At 41.8% G+C, this 27,791-nt stretch overlaps 1 protein-coding gene across 2 annotated transcripts in view; it reads left to right on the top strand.

Annotated features, from left to right (window-relative positions):
- The first annotated feature begins 12,113 nt into the window (after positions 1 to 12,113).
- RGS7BP (regulator of G protein signaling 7 binding protein) overlaps positions 12,114 to 27,791 on the top strand; it is a 109,317-nt gene continuing 93,639 nt past the window's right edge. Inside the window, exons 1-2 of one of the 2 annotated variants that reach the window (XM_027520143.1) lie at positions 12,114 to 12,961; positions 13,871 to 14,037. In XM_027520143.1, coding sequence (XP_027375944.1) covers positions 12,797 to 12,961; positions 13,871 to 14,037 — 332 coding nt within the window. In that variant the 5' untranslated portion in view covers positions 12,114 to 12,796. Of the gene's footprint in view, positions 12,962 to 13,615; positions 13,635 to 13,870; positions 14,038 to 27,791 lie in introns of those variants that run through there. The other variant, XM_027520144.1, reaches the window with a different exon arrangement.

Below are 27,791 nucleotides of genomic sequence, written 5' to 3'. Positions count from 1 at the left end.
AGATCTGCACAGCTAAATTATTAGGAGGATTATTTCTGGGGAGGAAGGAGAGAACTGAGGCTGGGATGGTAGACAAAGAGGACTTTATCCCTATCTGGATATGCATTATGTTTAGAAGAAAAAGTCACGGTTATGTTAGTTGTGTGATTATTAGAGACAGGGAGAGACGGGAAGAGAGAATGAAAGAGATAATGAGAGAGCAAAGAAGAAGCAGAGAAGGAAGCAAAGCAGGAAACGGAATGGCCAGAAGTGACCTGGGTCGAAGGTCAGTTAAGGAACTGGCTCTGCAGACACGGCCTGTCCACTGCAGTGTTTCTTCAGTGCGTGTTTCAGTGCACTTGGCTGGCCCAGAAGTGTCCTTAAAAGAACCAAGTTGTGTTGGAAGGAATGGCCACTGCAGACAAGGTTGGAGGGACCAGAAAAGCAGTGACTGATTTAGCGTCTAGCTTTGGTAAGGTGCAGATAAGAAACAAGCCAGAGCCACGGAAAGAGGTCTAGTCCATGGGAAGGAAGTCCCAATAGAATCCATGGACAAAGAGTCTGGCCAGTGAGTACATGTCCTCTGTGCATGCAAAGCAGAAACAGCTCATAGAGTCAGAGTTAGATACACATTTCAGAGATGACTGTCAGTGGGTTTTGTTATTTCCATGAGATATTGAAATTCCTGTTTCTTCTTACATTGAACAGTTTCTATTATTTTCTAGTCAGTCCTTTTTTGAGAACTTACCTGAAAACAGTTTAAAGTTTCTTCCTGATTGTTACTGGCACACTCAGGCACCTTGTCCTCTTGTATTATGGTAATAGCCTAATAAATGGCTTCACTACCTCTTCATTCCAATGCATCTTACCAATCACTGCCAAATTAATTTTCTTAAAGCATTACTTGCCTTATATTATAATTCACATAATCAAGAAATGGCAGTGGTCCTCTTTTGTCCAAGATCTTATCCAACCAAACATTAAAGATGAAACTCCTCTTCTTTGCTCTAAAAGGTCTAAGTAATGTGAACCATTCCCTATTTAGCTAACACTAACTCCCACTCTGCCCATAATTTGCATCATCAATTCCTCAGAACACTGGAGTTAACTTTTAAAGTCAATTCCTTTAAAAGTATAGGAAGGCAGTGGTAGGCGTCAGACTTGTCCTTTGGTGTATCTGCTTCCCAACCGGGCCTCAAATCATGTACATTACTGTCATCCAAAGAAAACTGTTTGCTCTGCTTCTCACCTACCATCGTCCTTCTTTTCCTGAACCGAGTCATTTATTCTATTTCTGTGACCTCACCCACAGCACTTTTCATGTTAGTCTCTCCTTCTTCTTTTACATCCAGGTCAGGCTCTTCATGTACTTCCCTCCTCTCTTGTCCCTTTCCTCTGCTACTAGCCAACCCTTGAAGAGCTCTCCCTGCTTCTTCATCTATCCAGATTCTACATATCCCTAACTCAAGAAGCATCCCTATCATGTATAAAGGCCCTTGTGGCTCAGATAGTAAAGAATCTGCCCACAATGCAGGAGATCCAGGTTCAATCCCAGGGTTGGGAGGATCTCCTGGAGAAGGGAATGGCTACCCGTTAAAGTATATGACAGAGATGCATCCTGATGCATTACTATCAGGATGCATCTCCAACATACAGCCTTTTCTAATAACTCCAGCCTATAGAGAGGTCGATCCCATCTCTTGATCCCATCCCTTGAGGTATTTATATGCATCAGAAAATAACACCAGGCCTCTCTTGCCTTCTAAGATGGCCCATATTCTGTGGATTGTGTTTCTCTCTAAATAAATCAATTTCTTACCCATCACTTTGTCTCTCACTGAATTCTTTCTGTGCTGAGACACAAAGAACCTGAGCCTCAGTGAGTCCAGACGGTAGTCCTTTGTTACCAAACCAAACCTGGATAGGCTCACCAATCTACTGATACTGAGTTGTAGTGAAGTAAGTTGACTGATTGTCAATAGCTAGAAAGCGAGGATTGGCTTCCCTTTCCAAAGGCAAATAACACTGAAACCCACAGTGAGTGGGAGAAGTTAAGTATGCTTCCCCCAAGCACATAGAACCCAGACTGGCTGGAACCAGAATTTGATGATGCTGACTCCCACTTACCTTGCCATTAAGCAATCAAAAGAATCCATGAGTTGATCATGCCCTCTTTGAACTTTACTATAAAATTCCTCACTACCCTCTCCAGGTTGGGATACAGTTTTTAGGGCATTATCCCACTATGGCCCCCATCTCCTGGCAAAGCCATAAAGCTATTCTTTTCTATCTCACTCCCTCCTAAAAAGAAAACACTAATATGTGTCTTATTCTTCATGATTTCATGCGTGTATGTTTAAGTACCATGGAAGGAATCATATCTTTTATTGTATTCTCTCTAGTCTTTAACATACCATCTTGCTCATAGTGAACACTAAGTATCAGATAATGAATTGATTTGATATATTTTCCACTTGTGCAAAATTATTCTTTATGTATCATATTAAGCAGGACTGTTTTGGTTGCAAATGGCAGTAACTCAAACTAACTAAATTTAAAAGGGATTTGATTCACCTAACTGAAATTGTAAGTATACTTTGACTTAAGGCAAAATTGGATCCATGTGCTGAAATAATATTGTTAAGGATCAATCTCTCTGAAATTGCATCAAAATAAAAATAAATATAAATTATCTAGCAACAAATTTAACCAAGGACCCGAAAGACCCATTTACACTGAAAACTGTAAAACATTGATGAAAAAAATGGAAGAAGACACAAATACATGGAAAGATATTTTGTACTCATAGATTGGAAGAATTTATATTGCTAAAGTTTTCTATTATCCAAAGCAATCTACAGATTCAATGCAATTGCTGTCAATATTCCAATGGCGTTTTTCACAGAAATAGAACAAATAATCCTAAAATTTGTATAAAACCATAAAAGACCTTGAATAACCAAAGAAACCTTGAGAAAGAAACAAAGCTGGAGGCATCATGTTCCCTGATTTCAAACTACATTGCAAAGCTGTAGTAATAAAAAAATATGGTATTGGCATAAAAACAGATGCAAAGATCAATAGAACAGAATAAAGAGCCCTACAGTAAATCTGCTGCTGCTGTCACTTCAGTCGTGTCCGACTCTGTGCAACCCCATAGACAGAAGCCCACCAGGCTCCCCTGACCCTGGGATTCTCCAGGTAAAAACACTGGAGTGGGTTGCCATTTCCTTCTCCAATGCATGAAAGTGAAAAGTGAAAGTGAAGTCACTCAGTCGTTTCCGACTCTTAGCGACCCCATAGATTGCAGCCTACCAGGCTCCTCCATCCATGGGATTTTCCAGGCAAGAGTACTGGAGTGGGGTGCCATTGCCTTCTCCATTACAATAAATCTACACATATATAATAAATTAATTTATAACAAAGCAGTCAAAAATACACTATGGGACCAGGACAGTCTCCCTAAATTAAATGTTGTTGAGAACACTGGACAGCAACATCCAAAAGAATGAAATTGGACCACTATTTTATACCATATCTAAAAATTAATTCAAAATTGATCAAAGATTTGAACTTAAGGCCTGAAACCATAAAACCCGTAGAAGAAAACAAAGGCATCAATTCCTTGTTATCTGTCTTGGCAATTATTTTTCAGGTTTGACAGCAAAAGTAAATAAATAAATAGATGCGATGATATCAGACTGAAAATCTTCTGCATGACAGTGGAAACCATAAATGAAATGAAAAAAAGCAAACTACTCAATGGAAGAAAATATTTGTAAATATTATATCTAATAAGAGGTTAATATCCAAAATATATTAAGTCATACAACTTCTTAGCAAAAGGAAATTAATTGATTTTTAAAATCCAATTAACAGTGTGAAGGAGACCTGAATAGACATTTTTCCAAAGAAGATATACAGATGGCCAATGGTACATGAAAAGTTTTTTTGCATCATTAATCATCAGAGAAATCTAAAATGAGATAAAACCACAATGAGATGTCGCTTCATGCCTATTAGAATGGCTGTTATGAAAAAGACAAGAAATAACAAGAGATGGTGAGGATGTAGAGAAAATGGAACTTTTGTGCATTCTTGGTGAGAAAGTAAACTGGTGCAGGCACTGTGGAAAACAGTATGGACGTTCCTCAAAAAATTCAAAATAGAACTACCATATGATCCAGCAATTCCACTTTCGGATATGTATCTGAAGAAAACAAAAACATTAACTAGAAAAGACATATGCATCCCCTTGTACATTGCAGCATCGCTTAAGATAGTTGAGACATGGAACCTATGTATGTTCATCAATAGATGAATGGTTAAAGAAATTGTGGTATACACACACACAGACACTCACAAAGGAATACTATTCAGCCATAAAAAGGATGAAATCTTGCCATTTGCAATAACATGGATGGACCTTGAGAGATAGTGAAATAAATCAGACAAATAAAGACAAATGCTATATAATCTCACTTATATGTGAAATCTTAAAGAAAAGAAAAAAAAGAAAAGAAAAAGCCCAGCTCATAGATATAGAGAACAGATAGGTGGTTACCAGAATTGGTGGGGGGAGGGGAGTAGTGAGCGAAATGGGTAAAGGAAGTCAAAAGGTCTAAATTTCCAGTAGCAAGTAGGTCAAGGGGATATAATGTACAGCATGGTAGCCATACCTAATAATACTGTTTTGCATATTTTAAAGTCATTAAGAGAATAAATCTTAAAAGTTTTCATCACAAGAAAAATTAATGGGTAACTATGTATGTTGATGGATGTTAACTATAGCTGGTCCTGACTTAAGATGGTTTGAAGGACAATTTTTTTTTTTTTACTTTTTCTAGGCTAGCTGATATGCAGTATGATACTCACTTATGATGCCAGGCACCAGTAGCTCCTGGTTAGCCACACTACCACAAGAATAAAGAACCAATATACTCACAACCACCCTGTACACACACAACCATTCTGTTTTTCACTTTCAGTACAGTATGTGATAAATTACATGAGATAGTCAACAGTTTATTGTAAAATAGGCTATGTGTTAGAGGATTTTGCCCAACTGTAGGCTAATACAAGTGTTCTGAGCACATTTAAGGTAGGTAGGCTAAGCTGTGATTTTCGGTAGGTTAAGCGTATTAAATGCATTTTCACATGATATTTTCAAGTTTCAATGGGTTTATTGGGAAGTAACCCCATTGCAGTAAGCTGAGGAAGATCTATAGACTTGTTTAGGTGATCATTTTGCAATATATATATAAATATTGAATCAGTATTTTGTACACCTGAAACCACTATAATGTTGGATGTCAATTATCCTCGCCCACTCCCCCAGAAATCTGTCTTTCTCCATCTCTGCATTCTGATGTTCTCTGGGTTGGCTCTCAGGGAGTCTGTCCATCATAAGCAGCAAAAGCAGTCCCCAGAAGCTACAGCCTTTCATCCCATCACCCCAACAGCCCCAGGGAAACTCTTAATATTATGTTGAAATATATAAAGTTGTCATTTATGAAGGTCAAAAATGGTTGAGTAATGGCAATTTCATGTTTCAACATAATAGTTCTAGAAAAAGTCCCAAGATCTACAGTTCACTACTTCAGCTTAGATTTCATACCCATTGATAAACCAATTATTTGTGGACTAGAATGTAGTACTCTTCTTGATCAGGTTGGAGTCATATGCCTACCCAAGAGCCATGTGACAAAAAGTGAGAGAAGATGGGTTTTCTCAAAGGAAATTTAAGATGCTATTAGCAGAAAAAGGAAAATAAAATCAGATGAGGCAAAACACCAGATGCCCACTGTGCATATGAGAAACAAATGTGGCGATTTACTATAAAGGGGTGTGTGTGCTCAGTTGCTAAGTCATGTATATCTCTCTGTGACCCCATGCACTGTAGCCCTTCAGGCTTCACTGTCCATGGGATTTTCTAGGCAAGAATACTAGAGTATTGCCATTTCCTCCACCAGGGGATCTTCCCAACCCAGAGATCGAACCCAAGTCTCCAATGTCTCCTGCATTGGTGACAGATTCTTTACAACTGAGCCACCTGGGAAGCCCCTACCATGAAGGCAACAAAGCCTAATTTCAGGGAATCTCAAATTGCACAGGGTCCTCCCAAGACCATATATCTAATTTTTATTTTAATTTTTTGAATTCTTTTTCTCAAAGAAGGCCCCCCAATTATATAAGCTTTAGGATCAATAAAACCTGGGTCTCCATAAAAACACTCAAAAAATTTTGTGAAATTAGTAAATAAGTATTCCAAATATATTGCACTTTCTCCTGATTTTAGTGGAAATAAACCATTTATTAAATAGTTTATTCACTGAATTCTTCATAATAACATGATCTCTTTTGACCCTAATAGAAAATAGCTTGATCATTTCCTTCAGATCTTTTCAATTTCTCAGGGTTCAGTATTCAATATATTTTTCTTCACCTCTGTCACAGATCCACACCGAAAAGGTCCTTTTTCATCTTTGACCAGCCCAAGTTGAATGCGCATCTTTGGGTCTCAATGTGGTTTCTTATAGCATCCATTTGAAGAAACTTACCAGTTGTTCAGATGGTAAAGAATCCGCCTGCAATACAGGAAACATAGGTTTGATCCCTGGGTTGGGAGGATCCCTTGGAGAAGAGAAATAATAGAATGGGAAAGGCTATGCTCCAGTATTCTGGCCAGGAGAATTCCCTGGACTGTATAGTCCATGGGGTCGCAAAGAGTCAGACACAACTAAGCGACTTGCACACACATACCAGTTGTTCATATTCACACTAATACTCATTTTTTTAAAATTCTCTATTCTAAAGCAAAACAAATTCTGTAAAATTACCATAGAGAGAACATGAAACATAAGATGGATCTTACATTGGAATGAATCTAGGATGTGAGTTAGATCAAAGCTAGACAGCTACTGAGGACCCATTATCAGGATTGTGCCGGAATTGGGTCTAGATAACTAGAAAATGTTCCCTTGTTTGTGGGATTTCCAACTACACTCTACCCTTCTATCTGGCAGTCAAACAGCCCCAGGAATGTAAATTCATGCTGGTTTGAATGTGGGGGAAGGTGAGGGAACTAAGCCTGCCTGCTGCTATTCTGATTACAGCATTTGTCCCCGGGAGAGACAGCTCTGGGATTGATGCTATTTTTCTTCCCTCTCAGGAAAGTGACTTGGGCTATGTATCTGAGAGGGCCAAGGAGCACCTACACAGGACAATTTCTGCTTAATCCCCCAGCAGGTTTTTGAATCTGTAGTCCTTCTGGTGTGCCATAGACTTTGACCCATTCATCCCCTCCCCCACCTCCAGCAAGAAATACAGCATAGAAACAGGGCAGTGCAATTGTGTTGCCTTTTTTCTTTTAATTTGTTGAAATGGTCTCTAGGCAGAAGCAGCGGGGGGAATAGAAACCAGATGGTTGTATCTGGAGTAGAAACCCAATACTGAGGAGCTTGGAGATGCTCAAATCTGGTGGCAGTACTTTCCTGTAAGGACAGGGGATGAAATAGCAGAGTGGTGGCAAAAGATTTATAGAAGACTCACCTCCAGTTTGCTCTATCCTCTATCCAAGGTCCACACACCTTAAAATGCAGTCCCTTTTCCTTTAATTCTTAAAATCACCACAAACCTTGGATTAGAATAGACTTCTTTAAGTTTGGTAGTGGGCAGAGAGGTAGGTAGTGGTAACACAAAGAGGAGAAAAGGAAAGATATATCCATCTGATTACAGAGTTCCAAAGAAAAGCAAGGAGAGATAAGAAAACCTTCCTCAGTGATCAATGCAAAGAAATAGAGGAAAACAACAGAATGGGGAAGACTAGAGATCTCTTCAAAAACATTCTGAGCAAAGAAGGGCACAATAAAGGACAGAAACCATATGGGCCTAACAGAAGCAGAAGATATTAAGAAGAGGTGGCAAGGATACATAGAACTATATAGAAAAGATCTTAATGACCCAATTAACCATGATGGCATGATCACTTGCCTAGAGCCAGACATCCTGGAATGTGAAGTCTAGTGGGCCTTAGGAAGCATCACTGCAAACGAAGCTAGTGGAGGTGATGGAATTCCAGTTGAGCTATTCCAAATCCTAAAAGATGTTGCTGTGAAAGTGCTGCACTCAATATGCCAGCAAAGTTGGAAAACTCAGCAGTGGCCACAGGACTGGAAAAGGTCAGTTTTCATTCCGATCCCAAAGAAAGGCAATGCCAAAGAATGCTCAAACTACTGCACAATTGCACTCATCTCACACTAGCAAAGTAATACTCAAAATTCTCCAAGCGAGGCTTCAATAGTATGTGAACCGAGAACTTGCAGATGTTCAAGTTGGATTTAGAAAAGGCAGAGGAGCCAGAGATCAAATTGCCAATAGCCGTTAGATCAAAGAAAATCAAGAGAGTTCCAGAAAAATATCTACTTCTGCTTTGTTGACTACGCCAAAGCCTTTGACTGTGTTCTTTAGTGGGTAAGTCATGTCTGACTCCAGCAACCTCATGGACTATTTCCTGCCAGGCTCCTCTGTCCATGAGATTCTCCAGGCAAGAATACTGGAGTGGGTTGCCATTTCCTTCTCCAGGTTAGACTGTGTGGATCACAACAAACTGGAAAATTCTTCAAGAGATGGGAATACCAGGCCACCTGACCTGCCTTTTGAGAAATCTGTATGCAGGTCAAGAAGCAACAGTTAGAACTGAACATGGAACAATGGACTGGTTCCAAATTGGAAAATGAGTATGTCAAGGCTGTATATTGTCACTCTGCTTATTTAACTTATATGCAGAGTACATCATGCGAAATGCCAGGCTGGATGAAGCTCAAGCTGGAACAAGATTGCTGGGAGAAATATCAATAACCTCAGATATGCAGATGACACCACCCTTAAGGAACTAAAGAACCTCTTGATGAAAGTGAAAGAGAAGAGCAAAAACTCTGGCTTAAAACTCAACATTCTAAAAACAAATATCATGGCATCTGGTCCCATTACTTCATGACAAATAGATGAAGAAACAATGGCTACAGTAAGAGACTCGTTTCCTGGGCTCCAAAAACACTGCAGATGGTAACTGCAGCCATGAAATTAAAAGACACTTGCTCCTCGGAAGAAAAGCCATGACCAACCTAGACAGCATATTAAAAAGCAGAGACATCATTTTGCTGACAAATGTCCCTCTAGTCAAAGCTATGGTTTTTCTAGTAGTCACGTATGGATATGAGAGTTGGACCAGAAAGAAAGCTGACAACTTAAGAATTGATATTTTTGAACTGTGGTGTTGGAGAAGACTCTTGAGAGACCCTTGGACTGCAAGGAGATCAAATCAGTCAATCCTAAAGGAAATCAGTCCTGACTATTCATTGGAAGGACTGATGCTGAAAGCTAAAGCTCAAATACTTTGGCCACCTGATGTGAGGAACTAACTCATTGGAAAAGACCTTTATGCTGGGAAAGATTGAAGGCAGGAAGAGAAGGGGATGACAGAGGATGAGATGGGTAGATGGCATCACCAGCTAGATGGACATGAGTTTGAGCAAGCTCCCAGAGTTGGTAATGAACAGGGAAGCCTGGTGTGCTGCAGTCCATGGGGTCACAAAGAGTCAGACATGACTGAGCAACTGAACTGATCTAAACTGAATTTACAAATGAATATTATCTATCCTTCCTTCACCTCCTTGTACCTTCCTTCAGCATCTCAACCACTCACCAGATCCCAGAAAATTTCACCAAAACCTCTAATGTGTTCTCCACTCCCTCCTCCCTACACAGAGGAAGTAGAGAGAAAACTGAGACTGGGGGGCACAAGGAACAGAGTTGGCTAAGAGTTAGTCTCTTTATCTTCCTATCTTTGTGGAGACTCATCCAAGAGGCAACCCCTTCACCCTGGTCTCTGACCATCTAAACACCTGGAAGACAGCTGCTGCACACTAAAGTCTGGGGTGGGGGCTGATGCTTCTCTCCTAGACTCTGCCTTAGGGAAAACTGATTTTCAATCTTTTGTGAAGACTGGAAGGACTGTTGCTAAAGCTCAATACTTTGGCCAGCTAATGTGAAGTCAATTCATCGGAAAAGACCGTAATGATGGGAAAGATTGAAGACAAAAGTAGAAAGGGGCGGCAGAGAATAAGATGGTTAGATAGCATCACTGACTCAATGGACATGAATCTGAGCAAACTCAAGGAGAAAGTGTAGGACAGAGGAGCCTGGAGTGCTGCAGTCCATGAGGTCTCAAAGAGTCAGACATGACTTAGTGACTTAATAACAATGCAAATACAGCTGAATATTCCCCATGAGAGTTTTTTCCTCTCCAAACAAATATGTGGATTCTTTTTCAACACTATTTCTCCAACTCTCCAAAATCAACTGAGTGCTCTACAAATTCAATACCCCAAGTTAGCAGCAGTTAACTTCTGTCCAACTTGGCTACAAATTCAAGAGTTTCCACAAACCCCTCTCAGATTTGATAATTTGGTAGCATGACTCGCAGCACTTGGGAATGCACTTTACTTACCAGTTTATTATAAAGATTATGACTCAGAAAGAGATGTGTAGGGTAAGGTATGTAAGGTATGGGAGTGGGGAGGTGGAGATGCTATGCCCCCTCTGAGTATGCCACCCTCCCAGCAACTCCATGTCTTCACCAACACAGAAGCTCCCTGAACCCCATCATTTAGGGTTTTTAATGGAGGTTTCATTATGTAGGCATGATTGATTACATTATTGGCTCTTTGTGATTAAATCAGTCTCCAGCCTCTCTCCCTTCTGTGGAAGCTGGGAGATGGTGCTGAAAGTTCCAAATGCCTAATCAAAGCTTGGTCTTTCTGGTGACAAGGGGCTCCTATCACCTTTGCACATATGCTAAGTCACTTCAGTCATGTCTAACTTTTTGTCACCCTATGGATCGTAGCCCACCAGGCTCCTTGTCCCTGGAATTCTCCAGGCAAGAATCCTGGAGTGGGTTGCCATTTCCTTCTCCAGAGGATCTTCCTGGTCCAGGGATCAAACCCACGTCTTTTAGATCTCCTGTATTGGCAGGTAGATTCTTTACCACTAGTCTCACCTAGGAAGCCCCGTATCACTCTTACCACTGAGGAAATAACAAGAGTTTTAAGAGCTCTGCATCAGGAACTGAGGACAAAAAACAAATACCTTTCTTATTATACTACCCTGTTATGTTTATCCATCCTGCAAAAAAAAAAAAAAATCTAGAAACGTCTCCTTAGGGTGTTAGTCTTTCTGGCTATTTCTGACTTTCCCTCTCTGTATACTCTCTATAACCCCATAAGAGACTGACTAGAAACTTTCGTTTTGTTCTTCATTAGGTTTTTTAATACATAACTAGTTCCCCTGTGACAGACTTCTTTATCTGTCCCCTCCAAACAAACCGTTCATGGGAACAAGCATTCTCAGAGCACTGGAGTTGAATGCCCACACTAGCTCTCTTCCTTCCAGAAGAATCTTAGGAAGTCAGTGGTAAGGGTGAACTTAAATGGCCAAGGAACTCACTCCAGGGCACCCCTTTCATGGGCCACCTCCTTTGGCCTCTGAGTCACTGAGATCCACAGAGGAGAACTGAGCCTTTCCAGTGTCCAGGGAGGCCTGTTGGCTCTTGTTCAGACCTCCACCGGGAAACTCTCAGAGCTGGGTACTCAGCCTCTGGAACGGAAGACCAGGAACTTCACTAGTTAAGATGGGATGGAACGGCTGGAGGACCAGTTTGACTGAAGGCCTCTTGCCTTCTGCTCCCGCTGCTGCTGGTTTCCCTCCCTGCACATGCTGAAAAAGACAAAAACAAAAACACAACAAAACCCAGGGAAACAAAGCTATTTTCAAATACTGTTATCAAGAGATCTTCCTTCTGAGGTTAAAAACCTCACTTCCTCCTCCATGGGTTCTGCTCATCTGTGGCCCCGGAACGTCTCTAACGGCGAGGGCCTCAAAGCTCACACTGGCTGATCTGGGATCTGGGTTTAGGTCCCAGCATGTGGCAATGTGCTCCACTCTGATGACACTTTTCGTTTCTAATAATAGAGCCGATGAAGTAATATTGCAATTGATGTTCCCGGGGATTTGATTGGATAAGTGCATAAGCCCTGGAGGGGGAAGGGGGTTGTATGGACGGATCACATTAGTATTCCCATCCTATCGATGCGCCGGGCCGCGAACCACGTCAGCCGGACTGATTCCCTGCGTCTGCCAGTCCCGCCACGGATTCATTTGGGATCCTCAAACAGGCGAGCCCCGTGGAGACGAGGGATCAAGACAGCGGATTAGAACCAATTGCCTGCTTCGGGGACAGCCAGCCCTTCCAGGCCTGGTGACTGGGGAGGGAGGGGAGCGCCGCCGCCGTGGGAAGACACCCGAAGCTAGAGCGACACTCTCCCCGCTGCACCCCCACCCCCTGCCCCCTTCCACCTGGCAGCGCAGGCTTTTGAAAACTGTCCATCTGAATGGAAACTCGGAACCGCCGGGCGGCGTGTTCCTTCTCGCCCAGCCTTGCGATCCATGCCGAGCGGAAAGCGGTGCGAGCCCGCGCCAGCGCCCAGCTCCTGGGACAGGGCCGGCAGTGTTGCTGAGCAGAACTTGACCGAGCCCCTTCCTCGCTGCTAGTGGAAGCGATGCTGCACGGCACAGCCAGCGCTTCCCCGGCTCTCCTTCAAGCTGAAGGTTACCCACCCGCGCAGTCAGCCCCAACCCTGTGAGCGCCGCGCCTTGGGTCCCAGCTCCGGCTGCTCGGCGGCGGCTCGCAGGGCAACGACCGGGCCGCCCGCGCCGGGGCGCACTGCACCAGCGGCTTCGGCTTGGTGGATGTGTATGCATGAGTTCTGCACCGAATGGGCGCAAAAAGCGCCCCAGCCGGTCCACCCGCTCCTCAATCTTCCAGATCAGCAAGCCCCCGCTGCAGACCGGGGACTGGGAGCGCAGGGGCAGCGGCTCCGAGAGCGCCCACAAAAGCCAACGAGCCCTGGACGATTGCAAGATGGTAGGTGGAAAATGCGTCTCCTTTTTTTCTTTTCCCTTTGGAGATGTGGGGGAATCGTGTCTGTTAATAGTTCGCCTGAGTGCCAGCCACTCCGCCACCCTCATCTCCTCCATGCCGATCACGTGCACATGCACTATTTTAAAATCTGCTGTCCCCCAGATTCGGGGTGACACCTGGGTCGTCATGGACCCGCCAAGAAGTGCCGCGGAGAGAGTCTTGGGGGCAGCGGTTGTAGGTCATCCTTCTAACCCCTCGGAGAATGGCAGATATGAAAGACTCGGTGAACTGGCTGGCTCACGAGGGAGGGAGGGGTTAGGAAGGTAAGAGTGCTGTGTTGTGGGGAGACAGGAGCAAACAAACCCAAACAGGACGCACAGGGCTCTGCGGAGGGGACGAAGGTTCCAGCGCAGAGGCTGTGGCGGGTCTTCCTGTCAGACACCAGAGCCTGAACTGTTCAGTGGTCTGGCAGGAAGTGAACGGATTGCCTAATACAACCCACCTTTCGCCTTTTGAAATCCACAGGCCAATTCAAATTCACATCCCAGCTGTAGTAGAGGGGAACATTCTATGCGAGAGTTGCCAGCATCACTCTCTGGTGACCTGGGAGTGGCGTGGTAGCTCTCCAAATATGCTCTCGATCGTCAGAAACTTGAGTCTGAACGGATGGGAGCAAGTAGGTCTGGAAATAGAACTTCTATGACCAGACTTAGGGATGAAAAATAAACACTTGCCTTGGACAAAGAGAACAATCTTTGTGTCCCAGTCTTTAAACACTCTGTAGGCTCTTTTGCTCTTTTGCAGGATATTTGAGGTGGCTCGGGGGTCAGTGAAAGCCTCTGTTTAGGTAGGAAAAAATAGCAAACTTTCTGTTGATAAATGTCTTATGAAAGAAACTCACTTCTTTTCCAGCTTGTGCAGGAGTTCAACACGCAAGTGGCCCTGTACCGAGAATTGGTCATTTCCATTGGGGACGTCTCGGTCAGCTGCCCCTCTCTCCGAGCGGAAATGCACAAGACAAGAACCAAAGGCTGTGAAATGGCCCGCCAGGCACACCAAAAACTTGCTGCCATCTCCGGGTAGGAGCCTCTTGGCATTATTTGGTAATTCATGTATATGATGTGTGAATGCTGGCACACAATGGATATTGAGAGTGATCAAGGCCTCAGAGATGATTGCTGCAAATGTGAGGTTTTAAGAGATCAGGATTGTCTAGAGAGCTATGAACAAACTATAGGCCAAATTATAATCCAAAAGTTGTGTGATTTTTGTATATGTATTGAATATTTGGGTCATTAAGTGTCTTTTTTTTTTTTTTTACAAAATTAACTTTCAGTATGCTGGCCACATTTTGGAATTTGAGGCTTAAGATGTTTTTGCACCAAAGTGAAGTTAAACCATCATGCCTCAAGATTATTTTGTCATCTGCTGCTAAACATGTACTGCACAAAAATCTTTGCTAAATCCCAGATTTACTAAACTATTTATACCATGAGTCAAATTCCTATGATACCATTTAAAATAAGATCCCTAAAATAAAGTCTTGGATATAAATTACTCTCTTCACTGTAGTGTATGAAAGGGAAATTTGAATTTGAGAAAAACTTTTTCAGGATTGGGGAAATTCACAAATTTAACTAATTTTAAGCTGCTTTTGCTCCTTTCTCCAATTATTTTAAATTCTTTTTTTTATCACATTTATGGATTCTCATGCCTATTTTAGGTGATAAGACAGTGAGTGAAAACTTCTCTCCTGAGACCATACTCACTTCCTCCTGATCTCCCAATAGTGGGAGAAAATTTAATTGTGGATTTTGTTAACAGTTCCTATTTCAGATAAGTACAAAGAGCAAGGAAACACAGGAATCTTTATGCAGGTACATTGATTTAAGTGTTTCATTCAGTCTGGATTTAGCCTTTATATGTTTGTCTTTATCAGTATGATTATATCACAGTAGAAGTTCTAGTTAGACTCTTGTGCTAATGTTGTAGATTGATAACTTATAGGAATTATATCCAATTTACTTTTTTGAAAGAATCATTTTATCTTTAGTGCCATTAATATATATGGTGACAGTTATTGGTATATAAAGATTAGAAAGCTGTATGTCACCTCTCTTAATAACTAGTTTACATTTGACAACATGTTTATATTTTATATGATGAAAAATGATACACTCTACTAATCTCCTTGAAGTGAGAGACATATAAAATGTTACAAACCTATTTTATTTAGTAGAAGTATTGAACATTATTGTCCTTTTCTGTTTTGTCTGTTATACTATACTTAACAAGAAGTGCATCTGCGAGTGACTCTAAATGTTTAAGGATTTTGGGGAGGAAATGCAGCTGTGAAAAGTATCAGAGAAGAAGAGAGAAAAACAATCAGAAACACAAAAGGGAATCATGGTAGATTAAAGTCTATAAAGAAACAATGGTTCAGAAGAAAAAACAGGTTTAGAACAGAGAGTTTTATGCTCAGAGCTAAGGAACTGCATATTTGTAAACTATGTGTCTAAAAGTTTATGGTGGGTTTATATCCAGGATTCCTTTGAACTGGACCTCAAATTGAGAACATGTTCTAATCAGATAAGATGTACTGGAGAAATGAACAAGGAGGTCAGTTTAGTCTGTTCTGCTACACACACTTCTAAAGGTTTAGAAAAGAAAGAGTCTGCAACTATCGGGTACCAGTTAAGTTTTGAGGATTTGAGGTGAATTTTATTAATTCAGGGAATTATAGCCATTCACTACTTGCTTACATGTTATTTGAGGAATGTTACTGGGGCAGGTTTATAAGGATTCGTGGGAAAATGGGTTGTTCTTAGAGCCTTGCAAAAGTAAGGTCAACTCTATTGAATGTTCTGGTGTAGAATTTGAAACATCTTCCTCCTTAAAATAATGAGATAGAGTTTAACCTTTCTGAAAAATGACAGCAAGATAATTGAGGAAAATCCCTTAAACCCATCACCATCTGGACCCCATTAATGAAGGATGTGATTCCCCTGGGTGGAATTCTATTCCTGATATTGCTGGTTATGCAGGCTCTCATTTCAGGCTTCCTGTGAAGGTTGGTAGGGAGGCTGAAGGATTCACTTTACAATTGGATGCAGGGGTAAGAAAAGCAATGATTCCTGGGGAATGTAGACAGAAAGACTAGATTTCTTGAGTGCCCATTGTCTGCTGGTACAATCCATTTAATTGACAGAATAATCCTCTGAGGGAAGGATTAGTATCTTTATTTGACAAATTGGTTTCAGGGAGGTTGAGCAAATTGCCCAGTCACACAACTAAAAAGTGGTACTTGAATTGGGCCCCAGGTTTGCGTGCTTCTGAAAACCATAATCTTTCCTCCATATAATGCTGCCATTCAGAAAGATGTCAGGTAGAAAGGAACAAAATGCTACGACATGCTCAAGAGATGAACTTCCAAAAGAGTACATAAAGTGAAAGAAGACAGTCAGAAAATACCACATATTATATGATTCCGTTTAAGTGAAATGCTCAGAGAAAGCAAATCTATAAGAAACAGAAAGTAGATTAGTGGTTTCCTAGGGTGGGAACACAGAGTAAGTGCAAATGAGCTTGAGGTATCTTTGGGAGTGATGGAAATGATCCCAATTTGAATTAGGGTGATAGTTGTCAACTGTATGTTATCTGAAAATCAATGACTTGCCCGCTTACAATGAGTGAATTTTACAGTATGTAAAGGATACCTCAATAAGTGTTTTTAAAAAGGTGTGATCACTGTTACCATGATTAACACTTGCCTTTCGTTGGGTTTATTCTTTTCAACATATGTAGCTTTTAGTGAAAGTGATATGAGCTACAGAGATGGGACAAATAAAGCTTGGCTCTCCATGCGTGCATCAAGTTGCCTGCCTGATAGTGATCATCTAAGCATCAATTTGTTTCTCTGGGGAGGAACATAGTTTGGGTCAAAAGTTAAAAAAAAAAAAAAATTAAGCCACAAATGCTATATGGCTTCTATCCCTGACCAATTGAAGTCCTCAAGGAATGGTGACCACAAGAGAAGAAGATTCAGAGTGTGGTTCTCACTAGCTGGCCCTGGGTAAGCAGGCCTTCTTCACAGACACAAGGGAAACGGTTTCTCAAATTGTATTTAGATCAGCAGACGTTTGGGTACAGCCTTTTCTTTCTTTACTGTACCTTCGCCATGCCTATCTTCTCCTAGTTGTTAAAGCTAAGCGGGGCCCTGCTCCATGTTTCTGTGTATATGTGAGTTCTGGGCCCTGTCTCCTTGAACTTCCTTCCAAAAATGACTTCTGAGACACCTTTGAAGAATCCCTAGGGCTCCATGGTACTGAGAATACTGAGTAAGCAAAATATCCTCCCTTTATATTTACAGAATCTGAGTTTTGGAGGATTTAAAGTGACTTTACAAGCAACTTGGTCATATGAGTGTGTATGAGGATTTTATAGTCAGGCAGACCTGTGCTGAATACCATATTTGCTGATCTTGATGGAATTACTTAACCCTCTGAATCTCAGTTCCCTCATTTGTAAACTAGTTGTCATGCTTACTCCTGAGTTAGTTGAGAGGAGTTAGGGAGCCAGCTGGGTGATGCCTACCCTGGCAGTGGCACTCTGCCCTTCCCAGGTTGCTCTAAGGGTGCAACCCTGGCCTCATGCTTCCTGGTCTAGTGTCTGTTCCATCAACCACATCATCTCCTGAGAGTGAAGACAGAAGAGCACGAGCTAGGAGGACCAGAAGAGACAATATCCTCTAGCAAACCCTCTAGTTTATGCTGTGGCTGGTGGGTTGGTGATTAGGAGTCCTTGTCCTATATGCTTCTATGGTGTCTATGTTGCTCTGGGTCTTCACACCACAACCTTCTGTTAGTGGCTGCTGATGAGACTGAAAGTGAGGTTTGAGTATGCTACTATGAAAGGCAGTATAGCTGTCATAGGAAAGAGCACTGACTCTAAATCAGATCGTATGATTAGTCACTCAGCCATGTCCAACTGTTTGCAACCCCATGGACTGTAGCCTGCCAGGCTTCTCTGTCCATGCGGGTTCTCTAGGCAAGAATACTGGAGTGGGTTGTCATGCCCTCCTCCAGGGGATCTTCCTGACCTAGGGATCGACCCCAGGTCTCCTGCATTGCAGACTGATTCTTTACCATCTGAACCTGGATAAAATCCTGGCTTCACCACTTACTAGGGATACATGCGAACTGATATGCCAATTGCTTCACAGGGTAGTAAATGGCAGTCTGGTGTGGTGGCTAAGTACATAGACTTTGGAGCAAGACTGCCATTGTTCAAATCTCAGCCTCACTACTCACAAATAGTGTGACCTTGGGCAAAGATACTGTCTCTCTGCCTCAATTTCTTAATCAGCAAAATAGGGCTGATGAATAATGGGACCAAATCATAGAGTATTCTGAGAATTGAGTAAAGTAACATACTTAGAAGACTGCCTAGCATCCAGCAAATGCTAGTGTTAAGTTCATATTAGTGTTACTGTAATTATTAACAAAACATTTAAAATTCAGGTGGTCAGATACATTTATATAAAAAAAATGTATCCATCAAATAGTTTTCAAATAAATATTTCAGCTGGAATAAATTTTTGTTTACCTAAGCTTCTTACTTTATGTTCTGAAAAACTTTCTAGACTGAAATTTCCTAGATGGTTATCAGAAGACCTCTTCTTGTTAAAAACACTATGGAGATGCGAAGGTTCAAAAGTAGTTAGGTTTAAGATTATTTTCTTCATATAAATCAACCTAGATTCTTCATAAATCATAATATTTACAAAATCTTTGAGTCTAACTCTGGTATAAGTTGTGTGACATTGGACAAGACTGTTAAATTCTCCGTACACCTCAAAAATGGAATTGAATGATTTCTGAGTCATCTGGCTTTATCATTCTAGTGTTTTATGTTAATTCATGTAGAATCACATAGATTTTCTTTACAGAACTGAGCTATTAAAAAAAAAAATAAGCACATGCCAGAAGTTTGATGATTGAATTCCAGAAATAATGTTAGGATGTGAACACACTGTGATCACAAGAAGAATCTTAATCTCCTAATGGCTTCCGGGAACAATATCGTGATTATCCTAGGGGTCTGTATTCACAGATTTTACGGTTTTCCCTTCAGCAATTGTTTTCCTGACCAGCCAGGCCTATGTTTTTCTCCTTGTATCTCTCCTCGTGTCTTTTCTTCTTTTTTTGGTCTATTTTAGTTGTGTTTGATTCTTGTTTGACTTTCCTGCTCTTTTTTTTCCCATCTCCCTGTGTGTCCATTTCCTGTCTTGTTTGCTAGGATACTGAGATGGGAGAGGAAGACTCCACAACTGCAGCTTAGTCAGGGTGCTTCCTTTCAGCACTTTGCCTGAGGGTGCAGTGATTACGTGGGGTGATGGAGAGCGGAAGGAGTGTTTGGTGAGAAAGAGGAAGGGGTGTTTGGTGACTATGGACGCAGCTCACTCAGCTTTCTTTGATCCACATTATAGAGGAGGCCTGGGGTGTAGTAAAAGACGCCTAGTTCGTAGTCACGCCAGGTCACCCACACTGTCCTTTATGTTTTCTTCCTATTAAAGATGCTGGGGTTTTAAATTTTTAACTCTCACTGGTCAGATAGTGAAAGGTGAGTTATATCTGCACCAAAAGAATATGCTATCCGTCTAAGATAATGACAATTCAGTGTTACTTTTCTAGGACTATAGTAACAAAGTACAACAACCTGAGTAGCTTAAACTATGAAAAGTTCTTTTCTCACAGGACTGGAGGCCCAAGATCAAGGCAAGGCTAGTGCCCTGTGAAGACTGTTTCTTTATCTAGCTTCTAGTGGTTTGCTGGCAATCTTTGGTGTTTCTTGGCTTGTTGAAATATCTCTGCCTCCAACTCCTCACGATCTTCTCTGTTTATGTACGTGTATCCAGATTTTCCTGTTTATAAGACATCAGTAATACTGAATTTGGGGGCCACTCTACTGTACATTTTCCTTTGGAGAAGGAAATGGCAACCCACTCCAGTATTCTTGCCTGGAGAATCCCATGGACGGAGGAGCCTGGTGGGCTACAGTCCACGGGGTCGCAGAGAGTCAGACACGACTGAGCGACCTCACTCACTCACTCACTCACTCACTATGACCTCATGCTAACTTTACTGATTGCACCTGCACCAACGTGTTTCCAAATAAGGTCACATTCTGAGATCCTGGGTGTCAGGATTTCAACATATGAATTTGGGAGGAGGGGTGCGGACACAAGAAGGGTAATTCAACCCACAAATTTCCTTCCCCCATCTGCAGTAGAATACATACTTTGGGTTGTTTTGCCTGGTGGGGATGGAGTTTTGCCCGACACTATCTGCAAAGATAGTGGAGGACAGAGGAACCTGGTGTGCTGCGGTCCACGGGGTCACAAAGAGTCGGATCCAACTTAGTGACTGAACAGCAACAGCAATCTGCATACTTTCTCGACACCTTTGCACTTCCCGGCACCCAGTGTTTTATCATTTGCAGCACTGCAGCTCATATTGGGGTGGGATTTGTGACCATGAAATAGGATACTTTTTGTATGAAATGGACGTATGTGTTCACAAAGAATCCCCAGTATGGTTAGCACTTTGCTCTAACCGATTTAATTACTGATGTCTGAAGGTGGACCAAAATCAACTGCAGAAAAGAATATTAGGGGGAAGTAGTAATTAATACATCGACTATTAGGCACCTGACGGTCCACATATAGGATGCTCACTTTCTCGGGTCTGCATGGCTAGGAGTAGGTGGTGGCCCTCAGTGGTACTGATACTGTACTCAGGAGCAAGTAACAAAGGACTGGCTCACACCCAATTAAAGAAGAGTGTTATTCTTACTAAGCACACCAAGTGTGATAGGGAATCTAGACACATGTCTCCCATTGCCTATTGAGGTTTAGCCTTTTTATTTTTGAACAGACCTAATGACTTAGAGGAGAGTGAAAAAGTTGGCTTAAAGCTCAACATTCAGAAAACTAAGATCATGGCATCTGGTCCCATCACTTCATGGGAAATAGATGGGGAAACAGTGGAAACAGCGTCAGACTTTATTTTGGGGGGCTCCAAAATCACTGCAGATGGTGATCGCAGCCATGAAATTAAAAGATGCTTACTCCTTGGAAGGAAAATTATGACCAACCTAGATAGCATTTTCAAAAGCAGAGAAATTATTTTGCCAACAAAGGTCCGTCTAGTCAAGGCTATGGTTTTTCCAGTAGTCATGTACGGATGTGAGAGTTGGACTGTGAAGAGAGCTGAGCGCCGAAGAAATGATGATTTTGAACTGTGATGTTGGAGAAGACTCTTTGAGAGTCCCTTGGACTGCAAGGAGATCCACCCAGTCCATTCTAAAGGAGATCAGTCCTGGGTGTTCTTTGGAAGGACTGATGCTAAAGCTGAAACTCCAGCACTTTGGCCACCTCATGTGAAGAGTTGACTCATTGGAAAAGACCCTGATGCTGGGAGGGATTGGGGGCAGGAGGAGAAGGGGACTACAGAGGATGAGATGGTTGGATGGCATCACTGACTCGATGGACGTGAGTCTAAGTGAACTCCGGGAGTTGGTGATGGACAGGGAGGCCTGGCATGCTGCGATTCACGGGGTCGCAAAGAGTCGGACATGACTGAGCAACTGAACTGAACTGAATGACTTTTACCTTGTTAAAGCTTTCTAATAGATGTTTCAATTTAGAGAGAAAATTAAATCTAAAACAAACTTTAGGAAAACTCCTCATCACTATATTTATTCTGTGAAGTGCAAGAGAGCAAGGCTGTGTTTAATTCATGTTTATACCGGGTGCCAAGCTCATGAGGAAACGTGCACCTTGTTTGTTCATTAAGTTTACTTGGTAGTTTTAAATCTATTCTTAAAAGACATTGTGTCATATACTTCAATTTAAAAATCAACTAAACTTTAATAAGAGGGAAATAACTGTGTCTTGATACAGACTTTAGAAAAAAAAATGAGCAAATACATTAGCTTACATTTTATATTTTTATTATATTTGACTTTATCTTTTCTGGTTTATAACTATAAAACCAATATGTTGGTTTTTAAATGAGAGGACTTGAAGAACACACTTAAGATCAATTTCTGAGGCATAGATTTTCGTTCTTATAAGAAATTAGTGGGCACTCTGTATTTTAGAATTACTCAGAAGGTAATCATGTTTCAGGTTATTTGATAAATAACATCCTAACATCTATTTGGTGACTTTATGTTGAGTAGTTAAACAACCATTTTCTACTGAGATTATTTTTTAAAAACCATTTTTTAAACAGCCCTTGAAAGTTTAGATGTGTCTCATCCAAAAAGATACCTATAGAAAGCAAACTCTGGAGCAGTAACTAAACCACCAGACAGTTCTTTTATTTCCTCTGCTCTAGAAGACATGACTTTAAAAAAAAAAGTGAAAACTTCCTGAAAAACATTTAACTGCTTGTCTATACACATATATACACATACGTATATTGCTTGTTCATACATATATATACTTATAAATAAACACTAAAATTTATGAAATAGATTCCTATTAGAATAATGTGTCTAAGCCTTTAAAAAGAAGTGCTGCTTTAGCAAATAATGTTTACAATCCAATGGAAAACTCTAGTTACAATAGGTTAACAAAAATCAACTTAACATTTGCAGGTGTAGATAAATAGTAAGCTAACAATCTACAGCTATTTAACTGAGTTTGAGCCAAAGTGTGTGTGTTGTGGGGGGGGATGCATACTAACCCAGAAGGCATCAAACCCCTAGGGTATTCTTCAGTTACTAAAAATAAGTATCTCAAAGTCTCCCACAGTCTTATTCTGTCAGTTACTAAGTCCTGTGCTGTTTTATCTTTTCCAACATCTGTTGTATCTCTTTTTCACCCCATTTCTGTGGCCACCCACTTAGTTCAGAATCAAGTCCCCTCGGGCCATCAACTATTCCAGTTGGTCTCCTTACCATTAGTCTCTCATCTCTTCTTTTCAGTTTCTCACTAGATCCAGACTAATCCTGCTAAAACTCTCCTCTGATCTTGTCACTTCCTTGCTTTAAAACTTTCAAAGATGCTCCATTGCCTAAAGCAGTGTTTCTTCAAATGGGATTCATGCATTAACCTGTCTCAGAATCATGTGGGGTGCCCTCAGACTGACAGAACCAAAGTTCTAGGGAATGAGGCCTGGAAATCCAACTTTTTAACAAGCACCACCCCATCCCCCAGGAGATTCTTGAACATGCTGAAAATAAGGCCTGTCAGCCTGAAGTGGTGATTCTCAACCTGGGCTGCACACTAGTCACCGGGGAAGCTTTAAAAAATTGCTGATGCTTGAATTCCATCCCTAGAGTTTCTGATTTAGATGATCTGGGAGGCAGCCTAGGCATCGGGATATTTTTTTAAAGCTCCCTATGTGAGCATTTGTATAAAAATGGATTACATTTGGCTACACTGAACACAAAAATTCAAAGTAGCAGTTGCTTAAAGACATCGGGGTTTATTCTGTTACAGAAAAGAAGCCCTAGAATGGCCAGTTTAGAACTGGTATGCTGGCTCACCAGAGAAGGCAATGGCACCCCACTCCAGTACTCTAGCCTGGAAAATCCCATGGACGGAGGAGCCTGATGGGCTGCAGTCCATGGGGTCGCTAAGAGTCGGACACGACTGAGCGACTTCACTTTCACTTTTCACTTTCATGCATTGGAGAAGGAAACGGCAACCCAAACTCCAGTGTTCTTGCCTGGAGAATCCCAGGGACGGGGGAGCCTGGTGGGAGGCCGTCTATGAGGTCACACAGAGTCGGACAGGACTGAAGTGACTTAGCATAGCATCCTGCTCACAAGTGAGCGTTTCTGTTGCCTGTTGTTTATGGCTTCCATCAATTTCACTTTATGATGTGAGATTACAACAGGAGCTCCAGCCACGAGTCCCAGTTCCAGACAAGAAGAAAGGTTGAAGGCGAAAGGCCACTTCCCAGCTGGGTCCTCTCTTTTTAAGCAGACCCAAACAGAACTTCTTCCAGAACTGCATCATGTGGCCACATCTCACTGTGAGGGAGACAAGGAAAAGGATTCTCTTATCCTTGCCACCTTAAATAAAAGAAGGACTTTAACACTAAGGAAAAGAGAGAGAGCAAATATGGGGAAACAACACATGACCTCTGTCCCCAGTCTGTATTCCTGGACTTAACTTTTACCATTTAATTTGTAAATACTTTGCTTATTCAGACTAATCTGCTTTTTAGTCCTTAAGGGTGTGTAGCGGGATTGCCCCATTCTATCAAGTCTGCATCTATGGTTTCTAGATGAAAAATCCCATTCCATCTATTAAAAGAAATAATTTACTCTCCTAAATGTCAAGGTCTTACTTGCAGTCTCATTGTCTGCCATGCTCCTTGAACAGAAATTCAGAGTGGATCGGAGGGTCCCAAAGTGAATAAGAATATTTTTTCTGCTTTTAAATGGACCCATGAAAAAGATTAAAGGTTCAGGAACCACTTGGGAGGGCAGGAAGTTAGGCAAGGTGCCTTTGAAAGGGTTTGAGTATCATTTTCACACAGCAGGATGTGAAATAGGATAAGGCCTACAAGGAGGATAAGTAGTGGCATTCAAGAAATCAATTTTTAAAAATCTACCAGAAACGGAATGGGTTTAAAAAAAAAAAAAATAGACCTAAACTTTATTTTTTAAATTTATTCTTAATTGGAGGATCATTGCTTTACAATATTGTATTAGTTTCTGCTATACAAAAACATGAATCAGCTATATATCCTCTCCCTCTCGAGCCTCCCCACCCCCACCCCAGCATTCTAGGTCAACACAGAGCACTGAGCTGAGTTCCCTGCACTATACAGCTGCTTCTCACAAGCTATTTTACACATGGTTGCTAAGAGTTGGACACGACTGAGCAACTTCACTTTGACTTTTCACTTTCATGCACTGGAGAAGGAAATGGCAATACACTCCAGTGTTCTTGCCTGGAGAATCCCAGGGACGGCGGAGCCTGGTGGGCTGCCGTCTATGGGGTCGCACAGAGTCGGACACGACTAAAGCGACTTAGCAGCAGCAGCAGCAGCAGCAGCAGTGCATATATGTCAGTGCTACTGTCTCAATTCATCCTACCTTCTAAACTTTATTTTAAATCAAAGAAAAAAATTCCATCAAGGGGCTAAAATCTGATGAGCTATATTAGAAATAAAAGGTAGGGAGGCAGGGTTTTTTGGATACGGGTATAAGCTTCAAGATGATCTATGATCAACATTGTGAGTTCATTAAGAGAGACTGAACTTGAAACTCATTATCTCATGTAAATGGTGTTATATACAGCAGTCGGGACATAAATGGTATTTAACCCATAATTTCCTAAACTATAAACCTATTCAACACATGTGACAGTATCTTTGGTGAGGAAACATATTCATTTCCAACTCTGGAAGTCGTCTTCCTTTCTGAGGACCTATTCATAGAGCATCCATATGCCACGTGCTTTTCTAGGTGCCAGAAACACAGCAGTTCTGAAAAAATAGAGAAGGTCCCTGCATTCATGGTTAGGGATGATCAAGAAGAGCTATAGTCTAAAATTTTGTGTCCCCACAAAGTTTATTATGTTGAAATTCTAATGCCCAGTGTTATGACACCGGTAGGTGGGTCCTTGGGAGGTACTGAAGCCATAGGATGGAGCCCTCATGTATGGGATTAGTGTGCTAATAAAGAAGGCTCCAGAAATATCCCTCACCCCTTCCGCCAGTAAGAACACACAGAGAGGGCACTGGCTATGAGCCAGGAAGAAGGCTCTCACCAAACAGGGCCTTTTTGTGCCTTGATCTCATATTTCCCATCTCCAAAACTGTGAGAAATACATTTCTGTGAAATGGCACCCCACTCCAATGTTCTTGCCTGGAGAATCCCATGGATGGAGGAGCCTGGTGGGCTGCAGTCCATGGGGTCGCAAAGAGTTGGACACGACTGAGCAACTTCACTTTCTTTCTTTGTTTCTAAGCCACCCAGTCTGTGGTATTTTGTTATAGCAGCCTGAATGGACAAAGACAAAAAGAAACAAGCAGGGGAGAGAGCATTTCAGAGAGTGATAAAAGCAGTGGAAAAAATAAAATAGGATGATACTATTAAAGAATGATGGGTGCAGTGTGGTGACATCTGAGAAGGTGACATTCTAACTTGATATCTGACTTTGAGAAGTCATGTGATGAGCTAAGAGAAAAACATTTCAGGTGGAAGGAATAGCAAGTGTAAAGGTTCTAAAATGAACTGACCTTGGCATGTCTGAGGGAAAGAAAGAAGACTAGATGATCAGTTTGGAATTGACTTCAGCTGCAAGTAACATAGGCTGAATTTCTGTGACTTTCATAGATATAGGTTTATTTTCTTGCATAATTATAAACCCAGTGATAGGGGATAGCACACATTGGTTCATGATTTAAAGGTATCAGGCCTGAGATTTCTATAATCGGGCCTTTTCTCTAAGTTCCAAGATTGGTGCTTCAGCTCCAGAAATTCTCTCCATGCTTCCAAGTAGGAAGGACAGAGAGCAAAGGCAAAGACATAGACAATTGTGTCTCTTTTAAAAAGAGCTTTTTCAGGGGGCTTCCCTGGTGGTCCAGTGGCTAAGACTCCGCACTCCCAATGCAGGGGGTCCAGGTTCAATCCCGGGTCAAAGAGCTAGATCCCACCTGCTGCAAATAAGAGTTCACAAACCACAACTAAATATTCCACTGTTGCTGCTGCTGCTGCTAAGTCGCTTCAGTCGTGTCCGACTCTGTGCGACACCATAGACGGCAGCCCACCAGGCTCCCCCGTCCCTCCGATTCTCCAGGCAAGAATACTGGAGTAGGTTGCCATTTCCTTCTCCAATGCATGAAAGTGAAAAGTCAAAGTGAAGTCACTCAGTCGTGTCCAACTCTTAGCAACCTCATGGACTGCAGCCTACCAGGCTCCTCCATCCATGGGATTTTCCAGGCAAGAGTACTGGAGTGGGGTGCCATTGCCTTCTCCAAACATTCCACTAGCCGAAGCTAAAGAAAAAAAAACAATTCTACATGCTGCAACTAAAGATCCCACGTGCCCAGCACAGCCAAATAAATAATTAATTAAAAATAAATAAATGAATAGCAAGCTTTGTCAAAAGTCTCACATAACAACTTCCATGAACATCCTGTTGGCCAGGAATAAATCATATGACTTTCATGCTGTGACTTACATACATCTCTGTCCATATTAGCTGTCTAGTGAGGACAAAAATTTCCCAATCTGTAAGCCAAAGTGATGCTTCCTGAGGCCCAGGATAGGGGAACTTTAGCAAGACTAGGGAGACAGGAAGGATAGGGCGCTTGGATGTGAGAAGTGAGGAAAGGGGTGTTCAGTTCAGTTCAGTTCAGTTGCTCAGTCGTGTCCGACTCTTGCGACCCCATGAATCTCAGCACACCAGGCCTCCCTGTCCATCACCATCTCCTGGAGTTCACCCAGACTCATGTCCATCGAGTCAGTGATGCCATCCAGCCATCTCATCCTCTGTCGTCCCCTTCTCCTCCTGCCCCCAATCCCTCCCAGCATCAGTCTTTTCCAATGAGTCAACTCTTCACATGAGGTAGTCAAAGTATTGGAGTTTCAGCTTTAGCATCATTCCCTCCAAAGAAATCCCAGGGCTGATCTCCTTCAGAATGGACTGGTTGGATCTCTTTGCAGTCCAAGGGACTCTCAAGAGTCTTCTCCAACATCACAGTTCAAAAGCATCAATTCTTCAGGGCTCAGCATTCTTCACAGTCCAACTCTCACATCCATACATGACCACAGGAAAAACCATAGCCTTGACTAGACAGAC

The sequence above is a fragment of the Bos indicus x Bos taurus genome, chromosome 20 (genome assembly GCF_003369695.1).
Source record: "Bos indicus x Bos taurus breed Angus x Brahman F1 hybrid chromosome 20, Bos_hybrid_MaternalHap_v2.0, whole genome shotgun sequence".
Classification (NCBI taxonomy): Eukaryota; Metazoa; Chordata; class Mammalia; order Artiodactyla; family Bovidae; genus Bos; species Bos indicus x Bos taurus.
Note: the sequence above shows the minus strand (reverse complement) of the source record. Positions and strands in the feature narration are given on the sequence as shown.